Source organism: Anser cygnoides, chromosome 23 (genome assembly GCF_040182565.1).
Source record: "Anser cygnoides isolate HZ-2024a breed goose chromosome 23, Taihu_goose_T2T_genome, whole genome shotgun sequence".
Classification (NCBI taxonomy): Eukaryota; Metazoa; Chordata; class Aves; order Anseriformes; family Anatidae; genus Anser; species Anser cygnoides.
Window position 1 is genome coordinate 8,380,275 of NC_089895.1, and position 22,131 is coordinate 8,402,405.

At 44.5% G+C, this 22,131-nt stretch overlaps 1 protein-coding gene across 7 annotated transcripts in view; it reads left to right on the plus strand.

Moving 5' to 3' along the window:
• Nucleotides 1–22,131, plus strand: part of CAMTA1 (calmodulin binding transcription activator 1) — a 376,339-nt gene that overhangs the window by 227,869 nt on the left and 126,339 nt on the right. For all 7 annotated transcript variants that reach the window (XM_066982026.1, XM_066982030.1, XM_066982029.1 and 4 more), the window contains one exon: nucleotides 6,401–6,472. In XM_066982026.1, the coding sequence (XP_066838127.1) occupies nucleotides 6,401–6,472 (72 nt within the window). The remainder of the gene's footprint in view (nucleotides 1–6,400; nucleotides 6,473–22,131) is intronic.

Below are 22,131 nucleotides of genomic sequence, written 5' to 3' on the forward strand. Positions count from 1 at the left end.
TGACCAACCCTATCTTGAATTTTTGATTCCTTGCTCTCCTATTTCCATTCCCAAGGTGTTCTTGTTAAGGAAGAACACCTCAGCATTACTGTATTATTTTTAAATAAGCTACAATCACTTTAAGGAGCTTAGGATAAAAAAATGCACTAATACTTTGATTTTTTTCCTCCAGTTTTCAGAGGTTTGATAATGCGAGATGTGAGCTGCATATAAATGGAAGGGTAGGCAGTTCTAATTGCCCAGCTATGCCTCTCTGTCCAGAGAAAGCCCTTTTTTCTTTAATGAGCAGTCGATTTTAGAAAGGTACAAGATGAAGCGGAGCTGGCAGAGGTGGACTCTCTGGGAGCAGCACTGGGGCTGCAAATAAGCTGTTTGGAGCTGAGAACTTCTGGAGGCATGTATGGACTTCACGTTGAAGGGGAGTTACGGGGTGTTGTCACTCAGAAGCAGGAGGGACGTAGCATGGAGAGCTTGGCTTTGTCGTACAGGCTGGTGCGAGCTTGGTAGTACTGTTCTGGCCTGAATGGAGTTGCCTGCAGAAACAGGACCGTCTTCGCCTCAGAGGTACTCCTGCTATCAACATGCGTGACTGTCAAATCTCTGCTTCTCTTCCCCTGGGAGCTGGAAGGATTGCCCCATGTGCCTCCCCACTGTCCTCCAGGCGAGCAGTGCTGGGGAAGGTTTGCGTTGTGCTAGTGGCGTTTTGCCGCTGGGTGGTCTTGGAATTGCACTGCTGCTTCCCAGCCCGGCTGCGGCAAGGGGAGGATGTTTAACCGGCTGGTTTGTCAGCATAAAGGGGCACCCCTGACACCGCAGTATTTCAGGACAAAGTCTACGCTCGTTGCATGTTCAAATTTCCTGCCTAAGTGTGTACAACACTGTGCAACATTTCCAAGACCACTTTGCAATTTTGCTTGCTCCTCTCTGGAAAATGCATCCAGCAGCCTTCCCTGAAGGTGCCTAAGCTAATGGCCAAAAAAGCACTCTGCTCACCTCTGCAAGCATTCAGAGCCTTACTCTCATCTCATTGTTTTCCTCTCTTCCCTGCTCTGTAGGCTTCTTCACCTGACTGTTGCCTCCTGGAAACATCTTTATGGCATTTTTTGTCCAAAACTTTCGTCTTGATTACTTTCTGTTGGCTGGAGGGGCAGGGGGGATATGAAACTGTTAATATTTAAACCTCTAAGTGTCATGTAATTTGCAAACCTAAGCGCATCCCTCCCTGAAAGGTGACTGCAGCACGCTCCAAGGGAAGCTGTTCCTGCCGCAGCAGTCACCGTCCCGCAGCACCTGAGGGCTGGGAGCTGCATCCAAGTCCTCGCCCCAGGGCAGCTGCCCCTCGGGGCTTCCTTCCGGGGACAGGCTGGTGCCTATTGCCATACCCAGTGCTCAGCCAGGAGGTGACAGAAGTTCACGTCTTCGTCTCTGTTTTCAAAACAGAAATCATAAGCTGCTGAAGAGGCTTTTCTCTTCAGGCAGTTCAGAAATACTATTTCTTTTCTCCTAGAGATTTTGTGAACTTAAAAGGAAATCAGGAAAAAACAATTCTTCTCTGTCCAGCCCATTAATTCAGCATGCTCAGAACAGAATTAACCTTGGCAAGCCTTGTAGAGGAGAGAGTAATTCTAACCTTAAAAATCTGCTGATTAAAGCTGGTTTCAGGAATTCGATTTCACTTAATGCATTGGCTGAGAGCCCAGCCCAGCATTAACATAACCACAGACACACAGGCCATGGCATTTTTTTACCTTCCCAGTAAAAAAAAAAAAAGGAAAAAAGACGAAACAGCTAATGAAACCCCTTTTGCCTGTTTTGAGCAAGAGGTTGGGTTTTGTTGTTGTTTTGTTTGTTTGTTTGTTTGTTTGTTTTGTTTTTTAGAGCCTCCTTTAACTAACTGCATTGCGTGCTGTGGTACCTGGGAGTTTGCCATAGCCACCCATGCTTGGGGATGTGTAAGATTTAGTCTGTGGCTGTTTGTACTATCTGAGCTTCCTTTAGATAAGTACAGCTTTGAGGTACCATCTTCAGCTGGATTTAAACAACAGACCTGTAGATAAAAGACCAGGTCTCCCAAGGAATTTCAGTTTTGTTCTGAAGAGTTCACAGGAAAAGCGCGAGTCTCAGGAGCGAAAACAAGGAGGACCAGGTAGCAGTCACAGATGAGATCGCGGGGGTACCTTCCACGTGCTCTTGCTGCATGCAGCCTGTGGCGTGCCTGGACCCAGCTCAGGGCAGGGACTGCCTCATGCTCAGCAAATAGCTTCTGTCTCCTCCTGGAGGACAGTTTCCTCGAGCAGGTAAGGAGTGCTGCTGTGCTTCGGGCACCTCTCTCCTTTGCAGTGCCCTCTCCACCATGGCAGCGTGCCTGTAGCTGCTGGCTGCACAGCGAGCCCGGGGAACCTCAGTGCTGCTGGACTTGTGTAGTCCTCCAGAAAATGCACCAGTCGCTAAAGCCATCAGCCTCAACAGGAATCCAGAAACGTGTATCAGATGGTTTTAGTCTCTCTCATAGCTGAGGAATGTGGGTGCTTCCCCCATTCAAATAGATCATAGCATTTAAAACAGCACTTACCGGTACAAGGAGAAAAATCACTTTATCCGCTAAGCTATGCACACTTTTCCTTCCTGGGATCTAATTTTTAATTTTAACTTTCCCTAAGGTTGGGGTCCTTGACTTCTGCATCAGCCTCTGTTTTGGGCACCAGAGCGGTGGGTGCACATGCTGTGAAAGCTTCTTCAGAGGAGGGCTCTGGACCTGCTTTCGAAGTCCTTGCTGGGAAGCTGTTCAGACTTGGTGATCCTGAACCTTCCACGCTGCTTTCCAAAATGGGAAGACCAGTTCTGAGTCAGCATAACTGTATATTAAAGACCTTTCAATAAAGCACTAGGCTGCAGTGCAGCCAAGATTCACTGTCAAGGATTATCTTAAACAAACACTGTCTGCTTTTTTCCCATGCTGAATGGTGGGATTAAAATGTTAAGCTTTTCTTTGGATTATTTTCCTGAGGTTTTTCCCCCTTTTTTTTTCCTCTCTCTTTTTTTTTCTTTGTGTGTGTGTGTGTGTGAAATGTACCCTTGACATATTTAAAAACCGTTATTAATCTTTGTCATTTATATTTTAAAAATAACTCTGTGATAGAAGCCAGCAGTCTTTAAATCCTTTTTAATTCAAGCCGACCTTGTGAGTGATTATCTTGCGGAGGAGACGTTGCAGCCAGCCTCTCAGTGTACTCGCTGATAAGCGTGCGCTTTTAATGACACACCTGAAATGATGGCTTTCCCTCTGCACTAATCCTGTTACAGGGCATGCTAATGATGTCAAGGCTGGCAAGTTCATTGTTTGCAGAGTATTTTCGTAGTTTATGAAGGTGCCTTCGAGACAGAAGAATTATAAATCAAGATACACCAGACCCTTTGTGTTTGCACCAAACAGCTGGGATTCCTGCACTGGAGAGATTATAGAGACAGAGCCCGTGTCCCGGTGAGAGCTGGTTTGCAGCCAAGATAATGGCATTACTCAGGCATGACAGAGCACAGAGTAAGATATGCAGGTCATCCAAACAAGTGCCAATAAAGCCTTGATTCCACACGTTAACCTTAACATCAGTATTTATGACATGGCGTCCGTATCTGCAAAAACAGATATTCTAGACAATTCAGACAGTGATTTAGAGATAAGATTTTCTAGCACCCATCCGCTTATGTTTCAGTTAACGTGATTTAAAGTCTTGTTGAAGTTTCACCAGCGTGAGGGCCATCCCATCCTGCAACTGTGGGGAAGACCAAAATTAAGAGTAAGGAAATAAACCAAGAGCATTTTTCCTTGCCAGCAGACAGCTGACTGTCCTTCAGTCTCCCCGGCACACTGACCCAGCAGCACCCCGCATCCCTCGCGGCAGCGCTTACCCTCCCTCCCTGCGTGCAGAGCGGGGTGCAGCTTCAGCTGCTGCCAGCGCCCGGCTCCTGCCCACAGATGCTCCCCATTCAGAGCTCCCGCTGAGGGCAGAGGTTGCTGGATGGCCACCGAGAGAGGAATTAATTGCAGAAACTGGGGAGAAACTCCTAAGTCACTCACTTTTGATGTTTCAGGACTTCAAATACACGGCATACATTCAGTTGGTAAATTTGTTTTATGAGAGCCCTTTAGCTGATGGCATTCAGGTTGCTAATATTTACACTGAACATTTTAAAATATTTACCCCAAATAGTTTTTAATAGTTTTAATATTTAAAATATTTTGGAACTCATAAACACTAGGCTTGCTTTCCAAATAAGGTTTTTTAATGATATAGCTGTTCTGTATTTTTTCCATTCTTTTCTTAGCGTTCATAGACCAAATTTCCCCAATTTGAATGTACCTGTCCATCTGATGTGCTATTGTTCATACCCAAACACCAGAAGAAGGGCTTAGGGTGGTGATATTTTATGAACGTTTACTCCCTTTCTGCATATGTTTGTTTATTTCAAGATCGTCACGCAAGTTGGTTGTATGTAATTTCAGCATCTTTCCCTCAAACACAGCAGTGCAGAAGGGAGTGGGAATACCTGTTTGGGACAGGGAAATTCTTCCTTGCCCTGACCGCTGTTGTGTTAGGGAGAAGTTGGTAGCTGTCTGTTTGCCTATTGTAGCTTGCTCCTACTTGTTGGGAAATGTTCACTGGATTCTAAATATCTTTCCATTGGATTTAAAAGAAAAAAAAAAGAAGAAGAAAGCAGCAGCCTGTCACGCCATCAGTGAGGAATTGAATGGCTTAGCCCCAAGTTCAGTGCTGGATGCAAAAGCACCAAGTCCCGTGTTTCCCTGTTCGTTCTGCAGCTGCACGGAGCGCTGCTCTCCAAGCTCTGACACGACAGGGCAGAGCATTTGCATCTGCACACACTGAGCTGCCTTGGCCGCCTGCTGGGCACGGGCACTGCGCGACCCCGCACAAGGCCCCGGCGCACGGACCTGCTCCCCAGGGAGCAGCAAGGGCCCATAGCAGTGTGCAGAGAGTGGTAATTATGAGCGTTGTTGCAATCAGTGCAGTCGCTGGAGTAAAGCAAAAAATGAAGTTCCTCTGCAAAATCCCCTGCAGCTGGCTTTACTTATTTTTTCCTTCTGTAATTGTAGAATATCGGCATGCCTAAAACATGCATGATCTGTGATCTTTCAGGGGAAATATCTGAAGAAAGCTGCAAGCAGATTGCTCGTTTGTTGCAATCTCTCGTTCAAGGAAAACTAATCACCTTCAGTAGAGGGGAATATATCATCACATGCATGCCCATCCCCTCTCCCCACGTGGACTATATTAAAAGCCAGCAGAGTCAGAAAATAATATTGTTTTCTTAGCAATAAACATATTTTGTGGGCAGGAATTGTATGGGGATACTTTAATAACAGTTTTGTGTTTGGTTTGTACTGGGCTTAGCTTCCAACTGACGGTGTTGTTTGAGTTTTAACACACTGGAAATCTGATTTTGCTACAGGAAGAATTCCTTACCCTTACTCGTTTCAGGTAATTGGACAAGCAAAGTTCATTAAAACAACAATAACAAAACACTATCTTCTCATTTTGCTGTATAAAACAATCCATGACAACAATTTTTTCGGTTTACATGCTCTCAATTTTAAATTTGTGTACCTGAGTGATAAGCCATGTAAAATAGGTGTGGTTTTTTTTAATATATATTATTAAAGAAATTACATACGTTGAATTGTTTGGATCTAGAGCAATATGGGGCGACTTTATTTCTTCTGATCTTACCTAGGTGGCTGAGCTTCAGTTCAGTGCAGTACCTTGTCACAGAAGTGGCTGTGAAGAGAGCCTAGGCAGCCTGCTAAGTGTTTCTAATGACAACTGGGACAGTTGGCAACGCTGATTTGGGAATTCAGGCACTTTGGTTCTAGTTCTGCCCCCATAGGGCTAGTGCATCTCCAAGGGGTTTCTCTGCAGCAGAAGCTGAGGACGTGGCTGTGTGGTGGAGGACTGGGTTCCTCCACAGTGTGCAGGGTGGGCACAGGCACCTCTGCTGCAGCGATGGCACCGTGAGTCATTGAGGAACTGAAAAAGCCTCTGTCACCCGTATCAAAAACTGACAAAAAGGCTGAATCTGGTCATCTGCAGTTTGGGGCTTATGTCCATATATAAACTAGAGAAATGTTTAAACTCTGTCCATTGAGTCTTTAACCCACAGTAGTGTTTAAAATGTATTCTCCTAAAATTTTGCCCTGCTATAACCTGCCATTCTGTTTTACCAGCAGAATCAAAGCCCTGGACTGACTTCAAAAAATGCCAGCGTAGCATACCAGATAATGTTCTCTCATTCCTGTCTCTGGGTGCTGCCTTTTAAACTTGCTCGTCATTCGGATAATGATTTCTTTCCCTAACTCTGTATCTGCTTTCTCTTTTTTTGTCCTTAGTGCTTGTATGGCTGTTACGTCCATTCTTCCATCATCCCCACGTTTCACAGAAGGTGCTACTGGCTTCTTCAGGTAGGATGGTGATGAATTCCTTTCTTGTGGTTTTATTCCAAATGAACTTGTACGGCTGTGTTTCTTTTTGCTGTTGGGAAGTCAGCCGTGCCCTTCTCTGGGGTGTTTGATTGCTTTGGGGGATGTTTCTTGTCTGAAGGTGATAGGAATTTTCATAAAGTGTTACATCTTTCTTTAGAGTTGTGATATGTTTTCTCTAGATAAGTTTCTAGCAAATACAGAGCTGATGTATAGCTCCCTTTCTCTTTATAGCATGAGCTTAAGTGTACCCTAAACAGAGTCAGCTAAAATGAGACTTCTAGATTTTTAGTTTGTTTTTTTCCATTTTGAAGCAAGTCATGCAGTAGGAGCTCAGGAAGCCAGCTGCTTCCTGAGCATGCAATGTCGTGGGAGAGAAAGCAGCCTGTGGGGATTTGTCTGAATTTAGTGTAAACCTCATGGCAAGCTGCACAAAAAGGGTGGGTGGAACGGCTTTCCTCCAGCAGGGAGTTTAGTTCTGAGGTAGTTCTGTTGGGTTACTGGGTGATTCTTCTCATTGTTGTGGGCACGATCAAGTCCCTTGAAAGGTCTAGCAGTTTTCCTCTTCGTTCTGCAGTGTTTGGGTAGTGGCCTCATACTGAGTGGTCCTCGGGACATGGTAGGTGTGCTCGGGTTCACTCGCTGAGTGCCTGGGGTGGGTATTTGCTGACACTGGAGTGCTAAATGTAAGTTTGCTGAGCTGCTTGTATTGACTATTTACTGTTGCTTACAAATGCTGAGCATGTGGAAGCAATTCATTTTCTTTTGTTAGAAAACAGCGCTTGACAAATACTGTAATAATGTTATTGTTTTAAAGATTAAACCCCCACAGTCCTGAAAACAACTGGGTCTAAGGAAAATGACATATGTTTTGAGAAGTAAATGGAAAATACTTCCATGTTTTTCCCTTGGTTTGGAATCACACTTCCATATTAAAAAAGACAAAGCTGTTGCTCTCTCAGCTGCATAAAAAGACACCCCACAAACCACAGAAGATGCTGCCTACTCAGTGGGCTTAATCAAAGGGAACATACACAAAATGTTACTGTCCTCTGTTATGCTTACGTGCATCTCTGAGCTCTGTTTGCATCCTCAAAATACAAATGTTGAATGTAAGTAAAGGGGCAAAAACCCTTCACTGCTGCAGTCAGAGCAGTCGGTATTTCACCTACATGGAGGAAAACTGTGGTGTTGTGACTTTGCTGAAAATGCAGTGCAACCGTGTTGAATCTACCAACTTTAAGCCCTTCTCCTAGCTGCGGGAGGTTTTCCTCGCCACCTCTCCAGCTCCTGACCTGTGTACGAAGTTGGATGTAGCAGGCAGCAAGGAGATGGGGGAGCTGTTTATAAGCATGACTAAAGAAGCCATTAAAAGTTCACAGTTCAGTGCACGGAACTGAACAAAATCTCTAAACTTAGAGTCCAGTTTTCCTTGCGCAGCAGACATCTGTTTGTTTTATTATTTAGCGGCTGTCTCTGCTGGTGCCTGTGATGGATGATGTGACATGAGAATTCAAAGGAAATTCTAAGTTAATTCTGAAGTGTAGGCACAGCATGGCAGCACTTGCGTGCTTGCTCAGTTAATGTTTTCTCCCAGGTGTCCCCAGTGAAGGCAGAGAGAGAACTAAGATGGGTGGAATAGCAGATCACTTGGTTCTCGCGGTTCTTGCCTACATAGGAACAGGAAGTTGGTTAGGGTGTTGGTGAAAAGATCCTCATTCTGCAGTCCCAAGAGCTCTGGGAAATAGAAGTGTTGTGAAAGCTTGGAAGATGTTTAGCTTTGCTCAGTGCATACACCAGCACCTCCAGCTCCTGGCGTGCTCGGCCCCATAGTGGTGCTGTAGGTCCTTCCCCAGAGCACCAGCTGCTGGTCTGCAGCAACCGGAGCCCAGGCTTCAGCCCCTGCCAGTGCCAGGAGGCTTCCAGCATTGCTAGAAGGCAGCTCTGCTCACGAAATTTTTCACGTAAGCTGAAAATCTTGAGGAAGGCCACTTTCTGAAGAAATTCACAGGGCAGACAGCAGAGTCCCTCCTATCAGATGCCAAGATGAACAGGTGATGCAAGACAGACTGCAAAACTCCAGCCCAAAGTTAGACTGTGACCTGCAGGGAGGCTTGCTCCCAAACGCTAGGAGTTTCTTCATTGCCTCTAAGAGAGTATTTTCTAGCTTTGCACATTTTTCCGTCAGGAAACTTCCCCCAGTTTCAACCCACTATCCACTAGCCTGAGCGATGCTCGTGTAGCCTGTGTGCTCCCCAACGAAAGACAGTCCCGGGAGCCCCCTCTGCTGCGGGCAGAACAGCCTGCGGGAGTCCCGCAGAGGTCCTCCTCTCCCAGGTCAGCCCTCTTCTTGTTAATCACCTGCTTTTGTTGTCCGCTCTCAGGGGGCACCACTGAACTTTGCTGGGACATTTAGGAAGCCCGTATCTAACCAGTTGCAGTGCAGTACCATAGGATCTCCTTTCCTGTGTCCTGAGGTCTGGCTCTTTCGTGGTCAATGTTTAGGCCATCTTCTTTGCTCTGGTAATTGATTGGGATTGAGAAGAGTGAACTTGGAAATACATTTCTTATGAGCCTATTTTTAAAACGTGATGCAGGACATTTCGTTGTGGACGTAGTATGCTTTTATTTAGAAACAAGGGCGCATTGTGCCTTCACTGTGTGAGGTGGCTCAGTTTCAGGCAGGGCTGGGTCCCGCCAGGCCCGCAGCGGTGCGGAGCTTCGCGCTGCGTCGGTGCCCGACGGCCAGGCTGCGGCGCTGGTCGGGGGGCTGGCTGCGGGCACAGGGGGAGACGGCCCCGCCGAGAGCCGAGGTCGCTGCACCCGGGGGCTCTGTAAGGCTGCCCCAAGCGCAGAGTGCAAAAATGCTTGCTTTCCTTGCAGACTGACTTAGGCGGCCGTTTGGCCTTGCTTTTTCCACTTGGCACTGTGTTTTGGTTTCTTAATTTTACAATGGAAGGCTTTAAGGACAGTACATAATAAAAATAATAAAGTACTTTTATTATTAAAGTTAATAATAAGTATTATTAATAATAAATAAATAGTATTAAAGTTAATAATAAAAGATTAATGTGAACAATGCTATAAGCCTAATTCATCAACGTGCACCCCTGTGGGACACAATTCTGGAACACCCTCCTGTCCTATTAGAACTGCCAAATTATTCAAAAGTGTATCTAATGAATCAATCTGAACTGTAAGCAAGTGTGTTTTTCAGGGGAGGACAGTGTCCTTGTGGCAGCAACACCTTGGTGAAGGGGCGAGGCCCAGGCCGGTGCGAGGAGCCTGATCTCAGTCTGCAGCAGAGCACAAGGATGATGATGCTGGGTCTTTCACAACTCAGCAGTGGATGTTAATTTAGAGAAACAGGTTTTGTGTGCACTTGGAAGGCAGCATGACAGCCAGCTCCTGACTGAAAGGCAAACGGTATTCAATCGAGTAGCGTTCACAACAGACCAAGTCCTTTTATCTTTTCCAAGCGTTTCCTTCAAGGCTCTGGCCAGCAAGTTCATGGTAATAATGTTTTCAGTGTTTCCTGTTGCCAAAGAGATGCTATCCTGGCTTCATTTTCAGAGGGGAAAAAGAAAAATATCATTGTGATGGCAAACTTGGCACTGTGTGGTTGCGATAGCAAGTCTGCTATACAGGACACAGCTGGGGTTTCCTCCTTTGTAATCTGAAGTTTTGTGGTGGTTTTTTTTTTGAGACATTTTAGTCTTTCTTCATAATAGGTTTTTAATGCTGCCTTACCAAAAAAGATACTTTAGTTTTCTTTTTAATAGATTTTGTAATTGTAGAACAAACATTGTAATGCCTCTGCAGAAGACCTTCCAGCTCTGGGCACTCAGCCTCCCATACTGACTTCTTGGAGCTGAGTGAAGGAATAATGACAAAGGTGGTTCTCTACACTGTTTTCATATTTTTCTTTCACATTCCTGATTTCTAGAAGAATAAAGTCATGGTCTGCACAACACACAGACAGAGAGATGATGAGGTGAATAACTTCTTCAAAGAGCATTTGGGAAGCAATGAAGAAATCTTCAGTAGCACCTTAAAAACCAGGCTGCTGCAAAGCCTCCTGGACTCATAATTTGCTGCATCTTTAATTAGTTGTACTCTTTTTTGGACCACCTTCCAGTTTCCAGACATTTCATTTGGCCCTCTGCACTGCCATTCCCAAGGAAATTAATGATACTGTTATAAAAAGAAATAGCTTTTGTTTTTGAATTCTGCCCCAAGTCACGCATCGCCTTGTCTTTTCAGTGCTTCTTCTGGCTCTGGGTGAGGCAGTGCTCGAGCTGCACTTTGTGAGCACTGCGGGCGGGTGGCCCTCACGGCCCCCTGCTGCGGCGCGGCTCCGCATGTGGCCCCGAGGAACCCGCCTCGTGCCGCGGCCCCGAGGAGGAGCCGCTCTGTGGGGACAGCAGGGGTCTGGCCCGTCTGGTCCAGGACCCAGCCCAGGCGGGTGGAGGCGTCCTCGCGTCCCGCGGCGCTGTCCCCAGCTTAGGCCTCGAGCAGGAATCTCGCTGAAAGCCTGACAAAGCTGATGGCATGTGACACCATCCCTTTCTAAAGGGCTCCTCGTGATTTCACATGCCCGGCAGCGCTAAACCCAGTAACTGAATATAGAATGGTTCTTTTCTTTTTGGCATTACTGGTTAGCTTTCTAAAAGAAACAGTGCCTTAGCCATTTGCAGTCAGTCAAGCACAGAACAGCACTGTGAAGTCTTTTTTTAGGTGTGAGTGATGGCAGGTACTCCTGGAAAGCCTTCAGCACACAGGCACTGCCTCTGCGCTGGTTGGCTTGTTTGCCAGCAGGACGTTCGTGTACGAGCACACGTGCTGCGTGTGTTCAAACCTCCAAAATGGCACCAGATTTTCTGTCAATAGAAAAGAAAAATGTTTGTACTCATAATGACTAACGCAGGAAAAAATGTGGATTTTCAGATATAGTCTATTTTCAAACATTGGCACAGCTGACTACAAAATGCAGAGTTCCCTTCTGTGTACTGGTAATTGGCACCCCAGGAATTTAAAATTAATCTAGTGCCAGGCTCCCAGGGCTGGCTGCCGTGAGCAAAGGTTATTGGAAGCAGGCTTTGTCTGTAACCATTAATACCAATGTGTTTCTTGCTCTTTTCCACTCCCATGCAGTACAGCTGGAGACTCTCTGTTGGACAGTCTGATGGGGGAGCAGGGCTGATGGTTGGCATTTTCCATCCCGCCTTTAGGAGATTCTGAATATCTTTTCTTGTGCTGGTGTTAAGACACTGCAATTGTGGGTAGCGATATGTTGAAAACAGTCTTTCTTTCTCTTGTAATAAGTCATATACAGACCGTGCGTGCTATAGAAACATGCTTTTTCTTTTTTAATGAATTCACGGTAACTATATATATTAGTTTTTCATGACATGGGAGAGAACTTTTTTGTATTGCTATCTTTTCTATAATTGTTTGCTTAAACATGGAGAGAATGTGTATTTGACGCACTTTGTTTTCATTAATATTATTTGTTTTTTTCCAAATGCCTTCCCACTTGCGGCAGTAATTTAATAACAACAATGGTCACAGCAAAAAGAGGCCAGGAATCGTTGACAGAAGGCTGCTGACATGCTAGGACATCCTGTGGTTCAGCTATAAAAGAAAAAAATTGGAATAAAATAAAAGGAATTATGAGCAAATATTCAAATAAAGCCTATGAATTAGTTCAAAGAATATTCATTAGCTTAGTCATTTGCCAGTACCATTTGCACAGGTGAGATTTTCTTGATAAACATGTTTGTGGAAGTAGGAAGTGCAGGGAATACTGATACCTATGGATGTTCAGTCTGTTGGTGTTTACCTATTCATCACAGCCCATCAAACAAATTAAGGCTAGCAAGCATTTGAGAGCAATATGTAGGCAGATACCTTTCTCACACGGTATGCACATTAACCGCTTGCTGAATTATTTACAATGGTGAAAAAAGTGTGTAAATAGCAAAGTGTCCCCAGATAAGTCCACGGAGAGCAGGGTGGCACAGGCCAGCAGGGCACAGGCTCATCTGCCAGCAGAGGGAGGACAGGGCCTGTGTCCCAGCAGGGCTTGCCTCAGTCCCACGATGGCCCTGGGTACCCCACCTGAAAGGCACTGGGAGGGCTTTTCCCTTGTCTCCTGCAGACTTGTGTAACATCTAGAAAATCTGCACTGTTCATATACTGCCACATTGCCCCTGCACTGCTCTTGTGGTGGGTCAGACATGCCAGTGCTGGGAGAAGGTAGTCTGGGGATGACAGGAAAAAGTACAGGAGATGCCAGTACCCGTCAGAGAGCTGTTGCAAATCAGGCTTCACGGTAATGGCTGCAATGCAAACATCCAGTCTTGTAATAGCTAAAAACCAGCTGTGTTGCATCATTATGCCTTGCACACTCACGGGATGCTCTCAGCAGCCAGGGGAGTCACTGTGAGGCTTTACCACAGAGTAGAAAACGTCAGGAAGAAATCCAGGCAGATCAGCAGCTGTACAGGTGTGATGTCCAGGCAAGAAGTCTGTCCTGGAAGGAGTAAGTGAGACGTGCTGATGGGGGCGGTGCAGGTGTGCAGAGTGCTGTTAGTGGTGTTTAATCATCCTTCACACAGTCCTGCGTGCACCAGCTGCATCTTTCAGAGTATCCATAAGCCATATCTGATAGCTCATGCTGTGCTGCACCAAGCAGCAGCTTCCGCTTCCCTGGCTTGAGAAGCAAGTGACAGCTTGAAGATTTTGGTCTTTTTAAACATGAATTGGAAATATTACAATCTCATAAAAATTCTTGAGACTTCTGCTCAGTAATGGTTTTTATTTTTCATTTGGGTAAAATAGAAATGACTGGGCAATAAAGCATTAAAGATCTTGCACTGTATGTGGGCACTTTAGATAGGTCCCATATTGTTGAAGGAACGAGGTGTAAGTCAGGCACTTGGCATAATGAGCCTTTGCCTTTTTTCCAACAGGAATGCAAACTGTTGCTATTATGCTAGCACATTTTCCCAAAGTGTGAACGTTAGCCCATATGACAAAATTAGCTGTGTATGGCAGTGTGACAAAGGATGGCAGGGGTATCTAACTGGCGTTAGTGTGGCCTGGTGTCACGAGCTGCGGCTCCACAGCACCGCAGCACTGATCTGCTACGTGGCCATGGGACCGTGACAGAAGAACCCGAGGTTCAGGATCCCTGCCAGAGAAGTGACGGTAGCGGTGATGTTCACAACCCTGCACAGAGGCACTCTGAGACCTATTGCCTTTAGCGCTATTTAATTTTGAAGTTCTTCATGCAGGGTCTCTGCCCCAGTGTAGAGGCAGTTACTCTGTGATTGCTATTAAGCTTAAGGAAATCCAACAGAGAATATAGAAGTAAAGTGGAGTAAACTGCTATTTATTCCAGTGCCTAATCAGAGCCTATGCATATCCAAGGGTTAAAAACACTCATTTTAATCCCAAGATTTCTTTCTACCTGTGGCTGGAAGGTGAAGCCTCCCGGGATTTTCACAGGGAGGTTTTGCGATCCTCGCCGTGCATGACGTGGTTTCTGGGGCCTGAAAAATCCAGAGGTTTTTTTGTAATTATGTCAGTCTCTCTGATGTCCCACACTTTTAACCCATATTTACTCCTGAAAATAAATTTCAAAGAAACCCTTTGAGAGGTGTTAGCTGCGCCCCCTCACAAACACTTGAACCCATTTCCTCCACTTTGGTCAGAGAAGAGAAGCCGTTAGGTACCCGCTCGCCGATCTCAGTGAGACTCAGTCTCTGCAGGGATCACACAAAATGAAGCTCTGTTTGAGAGGAGTGAATAATTCAATATGTTTGAAGGCTCCTTTTGTGGCTCTGGACTTTGCATAAAGCTCAAGTTCCTTTTAGTGTGAATGCCCCAAAACTTAATTTTAAATTGTATTAGTACAGCTTTTCTAAAAACAATTTGTGTTGTGCTTTGTTGTACTTAACAGTTCTTTGGACAAATTATTTCGGTCAGTAGTCCAAAATGCTTTTGTTATGTTTGTAACATGAATTGCAATTACAAATTACAGTGCAGGAGCCTTTCCTTGCTTTCCTTTTTCCTTAGAAAACCTCACCTTTGTTTCTTATGTAACTCATTGCTCTGAATAAGGGTTGCCACTGTGGGTTTTCCTCTCTCCTTTTCTTGTTTTCAGGACTAGCTGTGAAAACGGCCATTTGTTTACTCTGGTCACTCCTTCAAATCTGTAGCTGCCTATAAGTTGCAGGACGCAGGCATTAAACCCAGCAATAAAGGGAAAAGAGAAATGAAGTAGTGTGTCATGTAGTTCCTTAGAGATGAAAATTATTAATTAGTCTTATTATCCAGAACATGCCAGTCTGCTAATCCTTCACCAGACAAACTGTTTTATGCCTCCAATGTTACATTCTATCAGCTCTGTGAAATGGTTGCTTTGAATATAAAAGACTGTGCATGATGGTTTGGTTGCCACCTTTATTTGTCAAACCAAATAAATGGTGTTCTCACTTGTATTTGACAACTTTGAAAAGGCAGAAAAAAAGTAAAAGCCCTTTAATTGTCTTATATACAGTTGTTCCTTTAGTGTCATCTTCTTTTGCAAGTACATTCTTAATGAAGTACTCATCTTTAAAGCACAGGAATAAGTGATTATAAATATATATATTTGCCCCAGTGTTTTTTTCTCTTTTTCCCCTTTGAAGGTGGATGCAGCCCTACTTGAAGACTTTTCGGTCAATCTCAATATTTCTGCACTGTTGTTAAAACAAATAAAAGTTTTGTGATGCCTTGAAATGACAACTTTGCTGGGCATCTTCTCTGTTTCACTGATGAATTTTGGGCAATGCAGTTGCTGTTTGTGGCTCCTGGCTAGCTGAGGTCTTGGCCAAGTCTCTTGCCTGGACGTGGTTGTTTGTTTTTGCTCAGTTTGCACAGGGCAGAGCATCCCCCTTCGGGAGCGCGTGGTCGGCCAGCGCAGCAGTGGTGGGCGCTGCTGGTGTCCCTGAGAGAGCTGCCGGGGCAGCAGCCCTCCTGGTGGCACAGCAGAGGCTCGCGGCGGGTGGTTCGGCTCAGTAACGTGCTGTGGGCTGTCTTGCACTCATCTTCTCATTCCTCACTACTCTTTTCACGTGAACAGCGTAAGCAAGACAAAACAAATAATGTAAGATGGTGCAGAAGAGGTAGAGTATCCTTTAACTTCCTTCTGATACAATTATGACCTTTTTAATGAACGTGTAGACATGTTTTCAGGGCTACTGCATCCATTGAAACCCATCTTCAGCCTTTGAAACAGTATAGACATACGTTTGTGCACACACACGCGCTCCTATGATCTGTTCAAGTTGAAGGCTATTTTTGCCTTATTTTTCTTCCTTCAAGTTTTACTTGCTCACTGATGTTAACTTCTCATAGGGTCATTGCCTTCACTAAAATTAAATTCCATCTGGCAAAGCTCATCACAAGCTGTTTTCTGTCTCCTTCCTCTTGGTAAGAACAAAGCTATCCTTTGCACTGGACTCCAAAATCACCCTCCTTTGTTTCACAGAAAGTACACCCCCTCTTTTATTAGAGGAAGGGCAAAACATAGAAGGGGACCTCACCTATGAGGCCTCCTTTTTGGGAGAACCAGGAGTGTGTCTATTTTACATCCATCTTCACACTCCAGACCACAGAAATAAATCAGGATGTTGCTTTCATGACAAATGTTTTTCATGACAAAAATCTATAGTAGATAAAATTGAACTTGCAACTCAGCCTAGGCCATACCCTTTTATCAGTCTCGATACCTTCAAAACAAAGATGTGTTTTGACACTTGCAGGATGAGGAAAATGGGTCTGTGGAGAAATGCAGCAATAACCCTCTTCTGATGTTCCAGCAAAGGGGAAACAGAGAGGATTACAAATGAACTGGTATCTAGAAGGCTGGAAACATTTTAGCAGGAGTGCTTTATCTTTTGTAATGTTTTTATAAATTATTTATCAACACACTTGCTGCATTTTTCCTTGAAATTGGATAGAAAAGCAAAATGTATAGCAGGCAGATTATATTCTAGAAGAAAGACGCCAGTGATTAAAAAACAGTTTCCAACTATTTCAAACGTATAACTTTATTTTAGATGAGTAGTCTGCTATTTTTGTATCACTCTCCACCATTTTAAAGAAAAGGCAGGATTCATTCTTTAGATGTATGAGAAGACTGACACTAATGCAAGCAAACTAAAACACAGTCAGAGCGCTTTAGCTGTTGCTTAAATAATCTGTTGTCATTTATAGAAGAGATGCATTTCCCAAACTGCTTTGGGACGTGCCTTGGCTGCTAATCAAGAGGAGTTATTATAGGGGCAACATAAAAAAGTCCAGAACATGGCCGACTCCTGCAAAAATGGAAAGCAGATTTTATGCTTTTGGCTCTTTGTGGAAATGATGCACCATTTGCACTTTACATCTGACTTGGGGGACTGAAAGCAGTGTATCTGTCACTTTATAGCCGCTGTAATCCTGCCATGTGCTATTGGCACAGCTAATGTGACGGGGGAGAGCAGCACGTGCCCGAGCCAGCTGTGTTACCAGGCAGCATTTTGTTTGCAATTCAGGCAGCGCCGCACTGATGTGACACTGGCCTTATGCAAACAGCCTTGTCTCTCTCTCTTCCTAGCGACTTCTTCCAGGAGCACCTGCGTTATCAAAAATGTATTTTGCCCCAATGGTTACAAAAAGAACAGAAAACAGGATTAGTTCAGGGATGCCTGAGGACCCTGCTGAGGTGTCACATTGCTGGAGAATATTAAAATCTTTATGACACAAATCGGAACCGGATTGCTTTTGCTGGAATGTAGGCCCACCTGTTCGCCTAGGAAGATCGCATCAAGTGGGCCCATGCACGCTTTCAGACTCTGCCCTGTTTTGGACCTGTGATGTTATCACCACAGTATCCTCACTGCAGGAATCGCTGTCAGAGAACAGCACAACTCAGCTGGAAATTAAATCAAGACACAGAGTTCGAGTTACTTATTAATACTCCCTGTATACTGAGGATTAGGTTTTTGGTGATGCTTAAATTGAATTCTAATGCTATTTTGAAATGTATAATATGCTGAATTTACTTCACCTCAGGTTTGAGTTAATGGTTTATTAAATTACACACCTTGCAGTAGCAAGGCTGTTTCCTGGCGTAGGACATTTAGGCTTAGAGAAGGAATGCAGCAATTTTGCTGATCTCATCCACGTACTCCCTGGCCAATTATTAGGTCTGCAGGTGTCCATGAATGTATTATACTGTCAACTGAAGTTTCACCTGCACTGATAAGGCATAATGAGGGATTAGGTTGGAAATTTTGTAGTGAATAAAATTGCAGTTTGAGTTTAGAGATCTAGAGTACATTTCAGGGCGGGTGTGAGAGGGCTTGTAGCAGATGTTGCTAAGACTGAAGTCTCTCATTCTAACACAGGACATTTTTTCTTTTAATATGTAGTGGTTTGGCCTGCAGTGAGTTACCTCTCTTTTGTATTTCATCTGTTAAGGCACTCTTTTCTAAGTGTTTCAGGCAAATCACTTCCTAGCTGCCTGTGGTTTTGAATGCTTTTCTTGCTGTCCTTCTGCCTGTGTGAACTCCTCACTTACCCAGGTTGCTTTTATTCTCAAAATCATCTTTTATTTCTGAAGGAGTATCTGTCTATACGTCTTCTGTTGAATGGCTGCCTTCAACTATCTCCTGCTGCCTTACACTGCTGCTGTCTGCTCCCAGCTAATGAATCCTCTGAGGTCTCCTTTCTTGCCCTGCCCTGCTCACACGGGGGGCACAAGCTGCTGCTTTGCTGTCATGACAGCCTGGCGCAGTGTCCGCGGCTCAGCTGAGGACCCTTGCCTGTGTCCGTTGCCACTGATGGGCTTTTCCTACCTTCTGCTCTGATCCACCTGCCAGTACTCCAGTACAGCATTCTTTAGGCAGAGATGCATCCTCCTTATGACTGGTCGTATGGAGCTGAGCTATGCAAGGCGGGGGATTTCTCCTGATATTTTTCATTGTAAGAACTGAAACCTTCCCATGCTGTCTGAGGTAGCCTCCTCTAACATGCTAATTTCTGACCTTTTTGTGTATGTCTTTGGACAAATGCAGAACTATATATAAAAAATACAGCAACACCCTCAATGTAACAAGCTTTGAATGTACAATTCCAAGAGCTTGCGTGTTGCAGGGAAATGGAAAGCAAAATTCAGATTTCACTAGGTGGCCATGCATCTACACTTTAAAGTATTCCAAGTCCCCACCCTGGTGAGCACTGGTATTTGTGGAACTGGGGGAAAAATAAACCACAGGACTCTGAATGAGACTTGTTTGTGCTGTCCGCCAGCATAGGGCACGGGGGAGATGCCAGGCTGGATCAGTCCAGAGCATCAAGGAGGGCTGTCCATCGTGCAGCGGACCACATGCCCAGAAGTCCAGGCACTGCGTCATTTCTGTGGCGATGTTCTCCCAGCAAACCTTTCTAGCCCAAGATGAGGGCTTTGTTTACAAGAATTTAGAATGGTATATAGTTCTGATACTGTCACTGGTGACCTTGCACTTTCCATCAAGAAAAAACAGTGTTTTGCAAACATAACTGCTTCTTCTCTTATAATAACTCTGTAAGTTATTTTATGGTTACATAATATGAGGTACAGAAAGGTCAAATGAAACCTAAGGCCAAGAATGGGCTCGAGAGCGTGCCCTGGAAAACCACCCAGGAGTTCACACCCTCAGGACTGATGTGTGTGACCTAGAGAGTGACCTTATTTCTACTGACTGGGAAAACAGCAAGCATTCTCAGATAAACTTTACAAGGCCCTTCTGCATGTTGATAGATCTATAACATGCTTTTAAGTATTGTCTGGTTGCAGTTCCTGCAACATTCTTACGGAAGTGCAGGATGTCTGCATGGCCCAAATACTGGAAAACCATGCTTTGCTGCTGGTATCGGGCTGGTATCACCTGTAACTGGATGTATTAGTCACGATGGTGTTAAGCACTCTGCTTGACATGATCAGGCTACATATAGTTTTTGAAGTAAGTATGTAATAGTTGTGGCATTGTCAGGGGGAAAGAAATTCAGAAAATGCGATCAGTCCACAAGACCTGAGTCTTCCTTTAGGTTTCAGGTACTTGAGGCTAGGAGCAGCTTGCTTTTGCCAGGGAGAGCTCCAACCCAAGGGAGGGCTTTTGGAAGTGTCGGTCTATTGCTTATCAACTGGAGATAGGCAGGAAGATATTTCAGGTTCTGGTATTGCAGGTGTGTATGTACTAAGTACAACAGCTGTCAGCAAATTGTTTGGAACGGAATGTCCTGCCGTCATTCTGATGGGCCTAGTGCAGGTTTTGGTGGTCAACAGCAGTTGTAACAGAATCTTGCCTAAGTGGTGATGTGCAAAAAGGGAGCAGCGAGAGATGAGGTGTGAATTTAGCGTATGTTTAAGAGATGCTGGGCTTAATTATATTTTCTTAAATGAAATAAAATAGGGAAGAATTAAATTGCTAGCTTACATCTAGCAGCAAAATTTATCAGCAAAACTTGTTTGCATTTCTGCAGTCCTAAGAGCTCTAATTATGACCCAGGACCCAGTGTGCTGAGTGTCATGCAGAGTGGCCTTAAATGCTTGCTTTGTGAGGCTGTGAAAATGGCTGAGAAAAGAGAAGTAATCCAAACCAATTTACAGAAATTAAATGTGGACAATAGCTCTGAAAAAGTTAATTTAAGGGAGATACTTCATGAATAGAAGTACTTTCAGAGGAAGTTGAGGAAAAGGAGTTGTTTAACTATGTTACGTGCTGTTGCATGGGGTGTGGCTGAAATGGCTGAAGATCAAGGAAACTCACTTCAGGTGGAACAGGAAGAGAAAAAATCCAAGCTCTGGTGTAGTCACGTGAGAATGACAAAATCTGTATTATGTGGGATATTTGAATGATACTGGACAATTGTCTAAGATTCAGATATTTTCCAAACAGAACAGGCTTGCAATGTTAACTTCAAAGCTTTTTTTTCTATAGAAAAGTAGTGCTCACGCACTTAAAATTATTAGAGAATTTGTATGAATGCGATGCATATGCACAAAAAAGCTATTATTAAGCAGCTGTCAGGAGTACCAAGCAGACACTTGTTAAAAACAAAGGTTATTTTGGTGTTGCTTGGTTATTTCTTAAAAATTCAGCTAACTGCATTAGGTACATATGAATATTGAAGATATCGGAGGTACTCTTGGCCTGTCTCATTCCTTTTGTTCATTAGTTAATGCATCTTGTGGGAAGACTAAATTAATGGTACTTTAGAAGGCAGAGGTTTTAAAACTGACAGTGTTAAATGGGAGCTCTCTAAGGCATGACACTAGTAAAGAGAAAATGCTTTCAAGTAAGTATTAAGTAAGTATAGCTACTCAAATGTCCTTTTAGCTTTCAAGTAGGATAACAACGTTTTTTAAAATCACTCCCCTGATTTCATGTATAAAAGCCAACAAATGAGAGGCAGATTTTCCTTCAGGTTTATTTATTTGCTCTGGTGTGAAATAGCATAGCAAACTTAACGGGATCACCTCGGAAGAGCTTATGATGATGATGATGATTATTATGACAAAACTAAGTATTCTGGTAAATCCAGCTGAGTTTTTGAATAGCAGGTGATTCTCAGGGAGAAGCCTTTACTTTTATATATTTATCTGAAAGTATCATAAAACTTTGGATGTGTTCTTCCCTCAGTTCTAGCTGACCTTTGTTACAACAACAGGGACCCCCCCGCCACATACCGATGAGGAGGGAATAGTAACATGCGGTGCCTATTGGGTATACTTCAGGATGTTTCCTGACAGGAGAGGCTAGGAGTGTAAGTGATATTGTGACTCCTTTAATGTCTTTGCGAGGAGGAAAAAAAAAAAAAAAGGAAAAAAATTGTCCAATTTATCCATGGTTTAAGAAACTCTATTTTTCTTTGGTCAGAAATACTTGCCCTGACAAGAGAAGGGCATTCTAGAGCCCTAAGAGTATAGAATCAAAAGGGTTAATTAAAACCATGAGGCACCGGAGGGACAAGCTTGTAATTCTGAAGCTTCATCTAGGAAATCGCTAAAGCTGTGTGGAAAGACAGCTCGAAAGTGTTCTGCACCATGTGCTGCCGCCCACGAGATTCGCCACGGGGCCCCTCACCTCTTGTCGTGGCTCCGTCCGGCCCCGCCATCGGCGCTCCATGCGGAGCTGCAGGGCCCCAGCACCGGCACGGGAGGCGACACCGCGTCACTGCTCTCTGCAGCCGTTCCAGACGTCCTTTGTAGGATTTGCCCTTCACAGTTCAGCTAGACACTGCAGTCATTTCCTGCTGGAAAAGGGAAAGAGGGGTCTGCTGGCAATTTCACTATTCCTAATGCTTGTTCCTGGAGTTTGTTGTAAATGCCAGATCCGAGAGTAAATGAGGCTGCCAACACAAAGTAAGAAACTAAACTCTAACGTAACATTTGAGGTGTTTCCCATTGTTGTCGCCAGCTTCCTAGATGGCAGCAGCAATCCTGAGTGTGGGTCTACATTTCTAACACGGGTAGAGCTCTTCACCCCACCCCAAAGCCTGTGGCTATTTCTCAGTGCCGCTCTGGAGCGCTGTCGTTGGGCGGCTCTGGTGGCCCAAGAGCAAAG